Source organism: Pelodiscus sinensis, chromosome 5, assembly GCF_049634645.1.
Source record: "Pelodiscus sinensis isolate JC-2024 chromosome 5, ASM4963464v1, whole genome shotgun sequence".
Taxonomy (NCBI): Eukaryota; Metazoa; Chordata; order Testudines; family Trionychidae; genus Pelodiscus; species Pelodiscus sinensis.
Window position 1 is genome coordinate 65,516,646 of NC_134715.1, and position 15,007 is coordinate 65,531,652.

At 40.3% G+C, this 15,007-nt stretch overlaps 1 protein-coding gene across 4 annotated transcripts in view; it reads left to right on the top strand.

Moving 5' to 3' along the window:
• PALLD (palladin, cytoskeletal associated protein) overlaps nt 1-15,007 on the top strand; it is a 324,324-nt gene that overhangs the window by 132,131 nt on the left and 177,186 nt on the right. For all 4 annotated transcript variants that reach the window (XM_075931128.1, XM_075931129.1, XM_014574906.3 and 1 more), the window contains 5 exons: nt 1,312-1,378; nt 4,671-4,776; nt 6,725-6,799; nt 10,831-10,972; nt 12,530-12,553. In XM_075931128.1, the coding sequence (XP_075787243.1) occupies nt 1,312-1,378; nt 4,671-4,776; nt 6,725-6,799; nt 10,831-10,972; nt 12,530-12,553 (414 nt within the window). The remainder of the gene's footprint in view (nt 1-1,311; nt 1,379-4,670; nt 4,777-6,724; nt 6,800-10,830; nt 10,973-12,529; nt 12,554-15,007) is intronic.

Genomic DNA, 15,007 nt, shown 5'->3' on the forward strand with positions numbered 1-15,007 from the left:
CCAGAAGGTGTTAAGGCAACAACCAGTCTTTTTTTGCCAACATGTACATTTTTCACTTACACTCTTTTTAATGCCAGAAAATAGCTGCTTAACTAGTTTGTGGTCCATTTGATTATGTTGACATGTAGCTGAGGTCATGGCTTGCCTGTTTTCTCTGGGGAACTGGTTTGGAGCTGTTTCCCCAAACTTGGAACATGTCTTAAACAGTAGAATTTTATAACTTTACATACAATATTGCCATACATTTTATTATGGCAAGAATGATTAGTAAATTATGAGAGTTTAACTGAAAACTCTCAAGGCACACTTTGTACAAAATTTATCATAGCCTTGTAAAAAAGGGTGAACCTGAAGGCACAGACTGTCACAATGCTTTACTGGGAATCTTGAATTAATGCTGATGTTTTACATTTTTTTAAAGCTCTCTATATGTTAGGTAATACAGTTTCTTTCATGTAAGATCAAATGCAGTCTCTGATGCAATCCAGGTCTATGTATTTCCACATCTTGGCCCACAAAGACATTGAAAATGCCACACATCACCTTTTTAAACATACGTTGGTAGCACAGAAGGGTGATTTCTTCAGGACTCTTGTCTGTCATGCATATTAATTTAATAGTAGCACATAGCAGCAGCTTCCTTATATTTCTTATGTCTTAAATACCCTGTCCTAGAATTAATTAAAAATTCATCCCCTTAAACAAAGCAAAAACGACCCATGCTTGCCAATGGAAGGGGTGCGGGAAGCTGGGAGTGAGGGAGGGCAGCTGGTTTCAGCAAGATTACTGAACATGCTCAGTCCAATGAGCATTCTTAGGAGTAGCCAAGCAGCAAATCAGGGCAAGACGCATGTGACCCCATATGCCCTGCACGTGTTGCCTCTGCTCCAAATAGTTCCATGATGTTAAACCAGTAAGAAATTAATATGACTGATTAACTCCTCTTCTAAGGAAAAATAGTGTGTGTGTAGGTAGTCAATTTTTTTCCTGCTTAACTTGCATTAATGTGAAGGAATTAAAAACTCCAGGAAAAACAATTAACCTTTAATAATGTGTATCAGTACAGTTACCCCTCCCAAGCTGTTTAAAGATCATGAAGTCATGCCAAGTAAACAGAAACGCTACAGTTTTTTTTTGAAAAAATAATTTCTAGCTCTGCATTGAAATGATTTCACTTATAGTACATCCTATAAATTCATTTAATTTAAAGCTGTCAGAATAATACTAAATAAGTATAGTATTTTGAAATTAAACATAGTGGAGATCAGGGAAAGTGTGTAACAACACTAAATATACCCTCTTTCCTCGCAGGTGTCAGCTCAACAGATTCTGAGAGTGAAAGTTTAGTTTTCAAATCAAAATCTGGAGCTATGCCACAGTAAGTGTACTCAGTAATACCTATGGTAAGCAAATTTACTATGTAATTGTATAAGAATGGTAGCAACACTGTTCTGTATCTTTCCTAGCTGATGTTACTCCAAAAGATGAGGCGAACTCTGTTAATCAATGATCAAGATATGTTAAAGTACAATACCGGACCTTGATCCTGGGACTTGCTACATGCTGGTTTTATTGTAGGCTCAGAGCTATCAAAACAGAAAACCATTAGACCAATGGACATCTATCTAAAAGAAAATATGTTGATTTATAATGCATGCAGAAAATAGCAATAACCAGATCAACTTTGTTCTATTCACAGAGCATCAAGCAAAGGGAACTTTTTAAAACAACAAAATCAGTTTAACATATGGAAGAAAGTTTAATATGTGCTGGAAAATTACATATACATCTCTGTGACAAAGGGGTAAATAGTTGTATAGCTGAGCCAAATTTATATTTGGAAATACTTTTGCAATACTGTATTTGAATAAGCATATGGAAGGCATTCATGTAAAAGTATTTATAACGATCCCATTTTGATGTATCTGGAAATTAGGTAAAATTTTGAAAGTAAAAAAGCAAAATGAACAATTTTACAAGTCTGTGAGGTTTTACCCAAAACAAAATGCGGTTCCTTGCTCACCTGTATCAAATATTTCATAATTGAAGGTGTTTTTTTGGATGGTGCCAAAAGGAGAAAAGAAGGTTGGAGGTGTAGTGGTGAGAGTTTTTTCTGAAGCTTAAACAGGCAGTAATATATCTGTTTCTATTGTGAGAACTGTATCTTTATAAAAGGAAAAAAGAGAAACTTATTTTCTGGATGAAATCTTAGAATTTGCAAAGTATTTTAGAATACAAGAAGCCTTAAATTGTTTATGTTCAACACTTTCTTCTATCCTGGACATTCAGAATTTTATTTCATTGGTTTCTCTCATGGAAATAATCTCTGTCAAACATATTGTGTCACATCTCTTGTCCCTGACTAGTCTCTTTCTTTGATTAGGTAGAGAAAACATGCAGATTACGTCTACACTATGAGTTTTCTTGTCAAAAATATGCAAATGAGGAACTCATTTGCATGAGTCGTGATATCATTTGAATATTTTCTGCCCATCCATTTTTGTGCTGGGGTTTTTGTGCAAAAACAAGCATTGTGGACGTTTTCTTTTTGCGGAAAAAAACCCTTTTTCCACAAGATCCTCATGCCCCCAAAAAAGAGGTTTACCAATCTTGTGGGAAAAGGGGTTTTTGCACAAAAAGAAAACGTCCACACTGCTTGCTTTTGCGCAAAAACCCCAGCGCAAGATTGGATCCACAGAAAATATGCAAATGAGATCATGACTCATGCAAATGAGTCCCTCATTTGCATATTTTTTGCTGAGAACTCGTAGTGTAGACATAGCCGCAGTGTTACAAGTGTGGGCATCACTAAAGATCAGATCTGCCATCTGTGTCCATGCTAATTCTGAGCGGTCACCCTGAAGAAAATTGACTATTTGTGGAAAAGTGGATATTTATTCGTTGTGAGTAAGGGTGGCAGAGGCTGGAGCTAACTTTATGAAATCCTAGCACATACTAGCTGTGCACATTAAGAGGGTGTATCACTGACCCCTTCCCTCTCTCCTCCCGATTGATTGATTGATTGATTTTAAAATACAGTCAGGACTTCCCTGGTCTAGCACCTTTGGGACCTAAGTGGTCCTGGATTGCTATAGGCCTGCTGCTCCCAGCCCTGCAGGGGTTGTGCTTCCCAGTGCACTGACCTTGCTGGAGTTGCGCTCTTGCATTTGGCTCAGGCTGCACTCCCTGACTCCAGTCCAGGCTGGCTGCAGCACGGCTACTCTCCCTGCTTTGCTGGCCGTGGCCAGGGCAGTGCTGTCAGCCTTCTGCTTACCAGGGCTGTTTTCTTGATCACTGGCACTGCTTCCTCCTGCTGGGTGGGGCTGCACTCCCTGCTGTGCTGGCCCTGCTGCTGCCGGGGCTGCGCTTCCAGGCAGGGCTGTGCTCCTCATTATGCTGGTCCCATGCTCCCTACCACCAGCCCAGCCCCTGAACCTGGTCAGCCAGGTTCTGGACCAGCAATATCCATGGTCTTTCCAGACCACAGATGTAGTTGGACCAGAGTGTCCTGGATTTTAGAGGTTCAACCTGTAATTTTCTAGAACCTGTCGTCCAAACCAAAGCAAAAGTAGTAATCCTCAGACTTGAGTGGATGTCAAGTTTGTTTTCTAAATAAAATGTTTTGTTTTACAGTTTATACATTCCCATAACTGAAAAGCAGCTGATGAAGGGATTTTGCTCAAACCTTCCAACATATTGACTGTGTCTACACTGGCACCTTTTTCCAGAAATGCTTAAAACGGAACAGTTTTCTGTTATAAGTATTTCCGGAAAAAGAGTGTCTACATTGGCAGGATGCTTTTCCGGAAAAGCCCTTTTTCTGGAAAAGCGTCCGTGGCCAATGTAGACGCGCTTTTCTGGAAAAAAGCCCCGATCGTCATTTTCGCGATCGGGGCTTTTTTGCGGACAAGACTACTCTACACTGGCCCTTTTTCGGAACAGTTTTCCGGAAAAAGGACTTTTGCCCGAGCGGGAGCAGCATAGTTTTTCCGGAAAAGCAGCTGATTTCTTACAGTAAATCGTCACTGCTTTTCCGGAAATTCAAGGGGCCAGTGTAGACAGCTCGCAGCTTATTCCAGAAAAGCGGCTGCTTTTCCGGAATAAGTGGCCCAGTGTAGACACAGCCATTAGGTTTAAGGCTGATATACTCTGTCTTTGCCCAAAGTGAATATTTTGGAATGCTAGAAATATGGACTAAAATGGAAGCTGATTTTGTAATTTTAAGGTGACAGCGTGATCAGAATTAGTTTATATATTGCATAGAGATACAGAGAGGTAGGCAGACACAGTGGTTCAGGTAATATTTTATTGGTGCAACATCTGTTGGTGGAAAAAACCCAAACTTTTGAGCTTACACAGAATTCTTCTAAAAGATACTCAGTACCTTATACTAGGCACTCAGACCTCCTGAAGATAGAGCTTTGTGCAGGCTCAAAAGGCTGGGTTTTTTCATCAACAGAAGTTGCTCCAATAATATATTATCTTACCCACCTTGTTTATCTAATATCCTGGGATCAGTTTAACCGCAACAACATTGCAAATAAAATACAGTGTCATCTCTTTTGGTTAAACTCAAAATTCTTTTGGGATTTGAGATAATTTTGGTTCCAAAGGAGCTCATTTCATTCCATGTGATCTGACAAAAATGTTAATTTTTCACTTTTATCCAGGGCCCAGAAGAAAACCACTTCGGTTTCCTTAACAATAGGATCATCTACTCCAAAGGCTGGAGTTACCACAGCTGTAATTCAGCCTATCTCTGTGCCCATTCAGCAGGTACTCAGGCATTATGTTGTTAAATCAGTCAAATACATTAAATTTTGGGGGAGGGGGAACTTCCATTTGGGGGGTGAGAGATCGTACGTATTATTGAACTTGAAATCTGAAGAGCAACTTAGCAAAAACAATTGTTCTCAAACTATTATTTTATTTGTCACCTTTCCATGTATAGGGTATGTCTACCCTGTGGGTTAAAGTCGAGTTAAGATACACAACTTCAGCTACATTAATTGCATAGCTGACGTCGAAGTACTTTAACTCGACTTTTGGCGCTGTCTACACAGCAAGAAGTCGAAAGAAGAACATACTTCCTTGCTCCTCATGAAATGAGGGTTGTTACAGAAGTCGGAGTAAGAAGACCGTTATTTTGGGCTTGCTGTGTAGACATGCATTCTGTTACTTCAAAATAACTGATGTTATTTTGAAATAAGTGTGCAGTGTAGACTTTGCCCATGTGAGCATGTGTGCATATGTTTTAGATTTTTTTACACCACAATCATAACCATAATGTCAGCATGTTCTCAATACTATACAGTATAGTACATTAATATGATTTATGGTAGTTCTCAGCAGTCTAAATACAATATACATAAGAACTCCCTATGTATATTACATTTAATTATGTACTTTTAGCACAAAATGACTAATTTTTTTCTGTGGTTAACTTAAATCACATAGTTGTGGTTTCAGTTATAGTAGTACATCAGCTGTTGGAAGTAAGTTTGACTGAAGTAATTATGAGTTATAAAGTATCTATACTTTATAGATACTTTGTCTCTAGACCATCAAATTTTCCCTCAATATTAACTTAATTGAAACTGACCCTTCTCCCTCTCCTGCTCCCCTTTTTTTACATTGGCTCCTTGTACTTTTAAAAAAAACAAACCCAACATACTACAGGTTGGACCTCCCTCATCTGGCACCCTCAGGACCTGACAGGTCCCGAACAAGGGGGTTTGCCAGACAAGAGGAGGTCCTTCCCAACATGACCCGTGCTGTCCTGCTGCCCCCAGCTAGAGCTCCAGCCCAGCACCACTGCTGCCTGCCTAGCTGTGGCTCCTCAGAGTGGAGTTCCCTAGCTGCCGCTGCTAAAAACTAAGCTCTGTGACTGGCGCTAGAGATCTGCAGCCACTGCTGGGCCCGAACTCCACAGCCATTGCCAGGCCCTGAGCTCTGTGGATGTGGCCAGAGCTCTGCAGCCACTGCCGGACTCCCAGCTCCTAAGCCGGGGCTGGAGCTCTCTGGCTGTGGCCAGGGCTAGAGCTTTGATACTGACAAAGTTTCTTTATGCCCCTCCCCTCAGTATTAGTCGCCCATAGCTGCCAAACCCTGCTACCTCCCAGCCACAGGTGCCGTCCACCCCTCCACGTCCCCCCACCCCGCATACCTCCACTGTGCCGTCCACCCCTCCACGTCCCCCCACCCTGCATGGTACTCCCATGTGAGTCGCCGGTCTCCTCGCCACACTCCTGCCCTACAGCCCGACCTCCGTACGCCTGGGCTCTGTTGTCCAGGAACATCCTGGTTCCTGTTAGACCGTGGATGTTGTCAGATCAGAGAGTCCCAGTTAAGGGAGGTACAACCTGTACATTGTTATATGGTACCTAATAATAGGCAATGCAGAACTACTTAGTTTTGTGGAGATGTTTTAAAGATGAGACATCCAACACACACACAACTCATTATTGTATTAACAAATGGGAACACAATTCTCATAGGGAGTATAAAAATCTTTAAATCTTGCATTTTGATTGCAGAAGTACAACAGGGGTGGAATAGTAAAGTCACACAATGACTGTACTGTAATAATCCTGCAAAGGAGTTTTTTGGTCTTTGGCTTTGCGTTTGAGCTATATAGATCACATGATAGCATATTCAAACATTACAGTAATAATATATTTAGCACTTCAAGGACAGTCGTCGTTTTTGTTTATTTGTTTTCTAGGTCCAAAGCCCTACTTCCTGTCTGTACCGACTAGATGGATCCAAGCCTCTCTACTCCACACCCATTTTTACAAAGGTCTGTTTTCTCTATCGTATATATTTACATTTGATTTTCCAGTCTTTAATAATACATAAATGCTTTAATTGTGTTAAAACATATACTGTATAACTTTTCCTTGTGGGGACTAGTGGCTACTTAGGAAAAATAGCTTTACATTACAGTAGTGTGTTTCCTGTTCTTTTACTCTGTTGAAAAGTTTTAAAGAATTCTATGTGTATTTGTGTAGCATACCTGTCAGTACTGAACTTGGCCATGGCTACAAACATTAAAAAGAGAACATTTGGCAATGCATGCTGATAAGACAGACCCATTCCCATGATTGTATCCTGGATAATAAAATCAGATGGTTTTGAAGTTATTTTAACAATCGTCATTCATATATAATACAGTTATTCCTACTCTTCAGACATATGTCATCCATCATTATCCTGAGGATCTTTTAAAAAGTAAGGGTACAAACCATTTATTTGTCAGTGAGGAATCATTGGTGGTAAGTCTATTAAGGGTTATAGAACCTCTGCAATTATTTATAGGTAAATCAGTGTTTAACCTCATATTCACCTTAAATTACTCCTGAAAGTTCATAACATACACTGTTGAAATAAACCAGAGGTTCTCAAAGTGGGAGTCATGACCCCTTGGGGATTGCAAGGTTAATGCATGGATGCTGTGAACTGTCAGTACTGCACATGGGATCTGCCTGTCAGCTCCCATGGTGTATGGTGGGGCTGATAGCCGGAGATCATCTGCCTCCAAAGAAAACTGCCAAAATAGAAGTTTGTCCAGGGTACCATTTTCCTGAAGTCTGTCTGAGACTAGGACAACACTGAGGACTTGATTGTTCAGCCGCTGAAGAGATGTGTTAAACAGCAGACAAATCAGAGCACTGAGATTGGAACAAAAAAAAAGGCAATTTAACAGCAAGACTTATAGGCAGGAGCAGCACTAGAGGATGGCTTGTGGAGTCTGTAGCCACCTGGAAATTTGCCTTTATCGCCCATAGCTACCTCACCCAGCACAAATTTCAAACATTACAAAGAAGTAAGGGCGTCTTTCCAGCAGCCCACCTCTGAAGGGTGACTCTTTGGCTGCCAGCAACAGAGAAGTAAGGATGGGCATTAGGTCTGCTGTGGAAAAAATGATATTGACAAAGTTTCTTTATGCCCTTCAGTATTAAACAGTAGTTATTTATTAAAAAAAATAATGTTTATGACAATACTTTCAATATTTAGTGCATTTAGTCTTAATTTAAAAGCGGTGAGAAAATAATTGTAAGCAATAGGATTTTAAATTTATTTAAAATTGTGATAAATATAAAAATGCGTGTGTTTCATTTCAAAGGGGAGGGGGTCATACTCAGAAGCTTGATGTGTGAAAAGAGCCACCAATGCAAGATTGAGAGCCTCGAGAATAAACAGATCAACGTATCACCAACTGGGAAAGACTGCCCTCTCAAAACATTGCATTCAGCTCTAAGTAACCTGTAGTTAGTCCAGCATTAACATATCACAAGTTTGCATAATCCTCATGTTATACTAACTACAGAGGAAAATCACCAATGCAGAGATTTTAGGCTGTAATACAGCAGAGTGCCTGTGTATGTGTTTAGCTGTAAGCATGTGAGAAGTCAGTGGAATACTGTGGTTAAAATTGAGTACATACTTAAGTGCTTTGTTGAATTAGGGCCTAAAAGTGCAATTTTTATGCACAAAATAGTGACGGTCTGACTGGACTGGTGTTGCTCTGTGGCATGAGCTTTCTTTGCTTCATACTCTTAATATTGGTAACAGAAAGCGTACTGAAAGCTATTCCAATCTCCCTGCCCAGCCCTTGCTTGAGTATGTTTCACCTCTGCTTTAGAAGCTTCAGAAGGTAGCCGAGTTAGTCTGTACAGAAAAAAACAACAAATGGTCTGGTAGCATTTTATAGACTAACAAAACATGTAGATGGTATCATGAGTTTTCGTGGACACAGCCCACTTCTTCAGATGACCAGAGTTTTGAGTTTAGGATGTGCAGACCCAAAATAAATAGGAGAGGTGGGGAGAGACAGGGAGCAGAGAGTGTAGAAAATCAGGAAGGTAGAAGGAATCAGTAAGTATCTGAAGATTGGGTAGTTAAAATGAAACAGATAAGAATCAAAGAATCAGGAAGAATACTATCCATTAACTTTGATTCTTATCTTCGTTTTAACTACCCAGTCTTCAGATACTTACTGATTTCCCTCTACCTTCCTGATTTTCTATACCCTCTGCTCCCTGTCTTCCCCTTCCCTTCCCTTCTCCTATTTATTTTGGGTCTGCATATCCTAAATTCAAAATTCCGGTTATCTGAAGAAGTGGACTGTGTCCACGAAAAATCATGATACCATCTACATTTGTTGTTTTTCTCTGCTTTAGAATTCTTTAACCAAGTGCTGCATATTTCTTGAAATGTATGCAACATTCCATACCAAACTTGTAGGTCAAGCTTCTGTCTCTTTGCAGCTATACACACGTTGAACATTCAACAAATTCATTTGTGCTATTTTACTTTGCTTTGATGGCTTCAAATGTTTCAGAAAAACATCTTAAAAATATCTTTCACATTTTAAATGCAGTCTGAAAATAGTGTTTTTTTACAAATCATTGTAATTCAAACCACCAGTTTGTCCAGTTTTCCTTAACTACTTTCTCTGTTCCTTTCTCTATATTTATCTTGGTTACTAGTGTTTCAGGTACTGATCTGGGAAGGAGTGGTGTAGCCATAAGGGGACGCTTGACTGGGCCTTGACTTTGGGTGGGCTGGCAATGATGGGGGCAAGAGGAGTGGAGCAGAATGGATTGGGCTTCCTACTTTCCAGCTGGTCTTGAGGAAGACAGGAAGGATATGCCTCCCAGGGGATCCAAGGCCCTAGGGACACACCCGTGGAGTGGGGTTTGCATGCAGGTCCTTGCCCCATTCCACCCACATATCCCTGCACTTCCACTCCCTGGCTGAAGGTGCAGTGCCGGGCAGAGTGGGGTAAGCCCCTATACCCCAATCCTGCTTCTCAGTTGGTACACTGGATTGGCTGGTGGAGTGGGGCGAGCTCTCTGCCCTTCTCCCCAGCTGAGCACCCGGTGGAGCAACTTGAGCTCCCATGTTCCATCCACCTCCGTTCCCCAGCTGCAGTGCTGGGTAGAGTGGGGTAAAGCCCTGCACACCAGTTGTGCTCCTTGGGTGGGGTGCCAGCCAGGCTGGTGCAGCGGGACAAACTCTGGGACATGAGGAGAGTCATGAGGGAAAGTACAAGTGATCCTGGATGTTAAACGGGTGGGCTACAGGGGCTATGCCCCTGCCGTGAAAGTACCTTCTAGGGTTGCACCAGGCTAGAAAATTGATAAATTTTTGTCCTTTTCCTTTTTGAGACTTAGAGCAACTTCACACCTGTTGCTGAGGTAATGTCCTAATGCTGACAGTTTTCCTGTCTATTTAAGCCAAAGCTTACTTCAGTTAATGCAGGGTGCCGTGGTATACTTGACTTGGTTGGAGAGAACTGGGAGGGTATAATAAAGTCAGTTAACATAACTTCCCAACACTTAAATGAACACTGTGCATAACCTTATTGTATTGCCAAATAAGAACAATTATTCTCTCATGTCCTGATTAGCCACTATGTAGTTAACAAAGTGCACATCTTAAAAGATGTGTGCTGGCTGAAAATTCTTCATTTCGCACCCCGGAGTTAAAAAAAAAAATAGAATATACCATTTATTGATATCTACCGCTTGTGTGAAGTTAATCACTTCTCACTTTCTCCTTGATGATATTGTTTTCATCAAGAAGATCATTCTCCTAGAAAACCAGCAGCTTCTGTAGCCATAATAAGAATGGATTTGAAAATAGACACTGTATTAAGCATTTTACAACTGAAGACACTGTTCTTAAAAAGAAAATCAGCAGAATGTTATGATACAATGTAATAGAAGATTGGTGAGGAAGGGATGCTTAACCTGATGGTTTTAAAGTATCTAGGATTTTTGTTGGTGTGTTTTGTTAATTTAAAGCATGTGTGTCACATTTCAGGAGCTTCAAAACTACACTGCATCTGAGGGACAGGTGGTTGTATTAGAGTGCAGAGTCAGGGGAGCGCCTCCCTTGCACGTCGAGTGGTTTCGACAGGGTGTTGAAATCGAAGATTCTCCAGATTTCAGAATTCTCCAAAAAAGTAAGAAATTGCCTCTGGCTAGCCCAAATAATATTCATGTGTTCTCAAGAAAGCACCATGGAATTAACGTCAGTTAGTCAAAGTAGCCACTTTCCACCATAAGGATTGAGTTCTGGGTAAAGGAGAAAACCTCTTATCCACTTATTTTGGTAATAGTAATAAAGACCAAGTAAATTAATTCTGAAAGAACTGGTATAGGCAGGCAATATAAATGTCATCCTTGATTTTTTTTTTTTTACTGCCAGTATCATCTGCATAGATACTGTACTTGCCTTTAATATTTCTAGAGGGTATGTCTACACTTGCACCCTCTTTCGAGAAAGGGATGCAAATGAAGATATTCGAAATGGCAACTAACAATATCATCCAAAGCCCAAGATTGGGTGGTGATGGGGGACTTCAACTATCCAGATATATGGATAAGGCAGAAAGGGATCTAGGGGTTATAGTGGACCACAAACTGAATATGAGTCAGCAGTGTGATGCTGTTGCAAAAAAAGCAAATATGATTCTGGGATGCATTAACAGGTGTGTTATGAGCAAGACAGGAGAAGTCATTCTTCCGCTCTACTCTGCGCTGCTTAGGCCTCAGTTGGAGTATTGTGTCCAGTTCTGGGCACCGCATTTCAAGAAAGATGTGGAGAAATTGGAGATGGTCCAGAGAAGAGCAACAAGAATGATTAAAGGTCTAGAGAACATGACCTATGAAGGAAGGCTGAAAGAATTGGGTTTGTTTAGTTTAGAAAAGAAAAGACTGAGGGGGGACATGATAGCCGTTTTCAGATATCTAAAAGGGTGTCATAAGGAGGAGGAAGAAAATTTGTTTATCTTGGCCTCTGAGGATAGAACAAGAAGCAATGGGCTTAAACTTCAGCAAGGGAGGTTTAGGATGGACATTAGGAAAAAGTTCCTAACTGTCAGGGTAGTCAAACACTGGCATAAATTGCCCAGTACGGTTCTGGAATCCCCATCTCTGGAGATATTTAAGAGTAGGTTAGATAAATGTCTGTCAGGGATGGTCTAGACAGTATTTGGTCCTGTCTTGAGGGCAGGGGACTGGACTTGATGACCTCTCGAGATCCCTTCCAGTCCTAGTATTCTATGATTCTTTGAAGCCAGGATTTAAATATCCCGTGCTTCATTTACATATTTGCGTTATAGTGCTATTTCAAAATAGTGCTATTTCGAAATAACAGATGCTGTTAAGATGCAGTTATTTCAAGAGGAAAACCCTTCTCTCGAAATAACCCTTACTCCTCATACAATGAGGTTTACCATTTATTTCAAGAGAAGGGTTTTCTTTCGAAATAACCACGTCTTAACAGCGTCTGTTATTTCGAAATAATACCATAACGTGAATATGCAAAAGAAGCATGGGATATTTAAATCCCGGCTTAATTTGCAATTTTAAATGTCTTCATTTGCATCCCTCTCTCGAAAGATTGTGCAAGTGTAGATATACCCATACAGAACTTCTGTTCTTGGTATTAATGTGACCTCTTTCTAATGCATTCTTCTTGTTGTTGTTTTTTTCTCCTTGGATAATGTGATATCCAGAGCCCCGGTCTGCAGCTGAACCTGGTAAGAATCATATGAAAAAATAATCTTTTGCCTCACTAGTTCTTTGTGTTTGTATTAAAGCCATAAATAGAACTATGTTACTGGAGCACATTGGTAATATAACCCCCCCCCCTTAAAGGCACTGTATTCTTTTGTCACAGGGTTCATATTCTGCACTGTACTTTACATCAGTTCTTGTATTAGTTAAACAGTATATTCCATTCAGATCAAAATAGAGGGCTCCACTGACTAAACTTTTAAACCATCTTTATTCTCCGAAAAGGAGCAACTTGCAAGCTAATGAGGAGAAACAGTCCCCACAAAATTATATTCTGTTTGCTTAGTTTGGTATCACCAGACCACTAAATGCTGGTTCTTCTTTGCCATACTGTGTGTGTGTGTTCACATGTGCATGTGCGCGTGTATGCATGCATAAAATCACACCATCATGGCACCTTCTAGGTGCTGTTCTGTGAAAGTGAAGGAAAATGGCTTCTTCTGAAGCAATTGTTTAGGCTTTTGCATAGATTCCTTGACAAATGTCCTTTAAGAACACTGCAGTTAACCTTCCTCCTCCTCCTCCTCTCCCCTTTCTCCAGAGATTGTCAAAAGAAAAATTGGTTAGTAGGAGCTAATGGGACTAAATGCTACCAAATCTGTAGTGTCCCAGCTTTGGCTAAAACTTACAGAATGAAGCACTACCTACTGCCAATGACTAGGGTTACTCCAGCCACTCTAGCTTAGTACACTTGGCTGCCCAGCAGGGAGCTCTTAGCCCTGCAGCACATAAATGGCAGACAGCAGAGAGAAGGTACAGAATTATGTTAAGCATCATGTAAACATATGCCTGTTTTTTTTTGTGCTACCTCTGCTGCTACTTTCCAAGATCAAACAACAAATGGAGGAAGGAATGCCTCCCAGGTTGGTGGTAGAGCATGTCAGGTAGGAAAAAGGGCTCTGAGACTGGAGCTGTTTTTCTGCATATGGAGAGATGAGTGTGGATGTGGGATTTTCTGGGCCTTGTGATATCAGACAAGAGATGGCTCAACTCATAAACAAGCAACTATGGAGAAGTTAGGTCAGAAGAGAAGAGTTCTCTGCCTATTGTGTGAGATTTTCTGAGATAAGACTTGGACTTTGAGTTTCTGCACTAGTGGGCATGGGATGAATCAGCAGGATTGAATGCACGAGGAATGGAGTCAGCTGGTGATTTGGGTGGATGAATTAGATGTGCAATTGAGGGATCTATGGTAAAAGCGAGGCTGAAGAGGAAGAGATTGTAACTAGGAAAAATAGTGAAGAACTAATATGAATATAAGTATCGTCTTCCACTGTGTCTCTTATGAAACTGGGATGGAAGAGGGAAAGAGGGTGCTCCTTCCCTCTTCCCACTTCTTCACCATCCTCTCTTATTCCACTAGTAAAAATACTTCCCTGCTGTGCCCCCAAATATAGCACCTCAGTTTTGGACCTGGAAAACATTGACTAGTAGAGGATGTAGAGAGGTGGGTGTGCAGGGATTATTGCATGCATGCATGCCCATCACGTAGTTTAGGCATCAGTTATAATTAATTATTGGAGATTGCCTATCTCCTAGAACTGGAAGGGACCTTGAAAGGTCATGGAATCCAGTCCCCTGCTTTCACATTAGGACCAAGTACCATCATGCAAATAATTACAAAACTTGAATCAGTGCCCTTTTTTAAATTGTAACTACCTCACATTGTATACTGAGCCCTGAAATGTGAGATGTGCTAGGTAACAACGTTACAAGAAAGTTGACAGCAATATATTTGCTCAAACTGACCTCTCACAAGGATTAACAATGAGTCCAGGTATTAACTGTGCGGTTTGGATTATAATTATATACTAGTCTATATTTGTTAAGGATGTCAAATTACAGTATAATCCAATTTTTCTAAAGGGTCTCAGATACCTCTGAACCTTTGGATATGCAGGGGAGTAACATGGTATGCATTGCCATTGTGAACTGTAACTGATGGTTAACTAGAAGTTTGATTATATGGCAGTCAGAGACATTGGGCTAAATGAGGAGATATTAAAAGTAACTAAGAGGTTTCATACCAGTACTGTACTGATAACTGACTATTTGGTTTGGGTGCAGATGCAGAAAATTGTTTCCCATTGACCCAAAAACAAGGTTTAGTAACTTTTGGCAAACAAATATATAGAGCAAAAAATAATTTTGTTTGAATGAAAATGTTTCTCAGTTCCAAATAAAACACTTTATTTTGATTCTGTGGCTTAGCACATTTGTAAATGTTTTTAAAATAAAAATGAGGAAAATTCCAAAATGTTTTTCCAACACAAAATGTAGATATGTTTAGTTTGAGAAATGCTGAAACTGTTTTGACGTTTCCAAATTTTTAACCAAAACAATTTGCCAAAATCTACTTTGGTTAAAACCATTCTTAAATTAATCAAAAACTGCATTTTAGAGTGAGAAGATTTTTG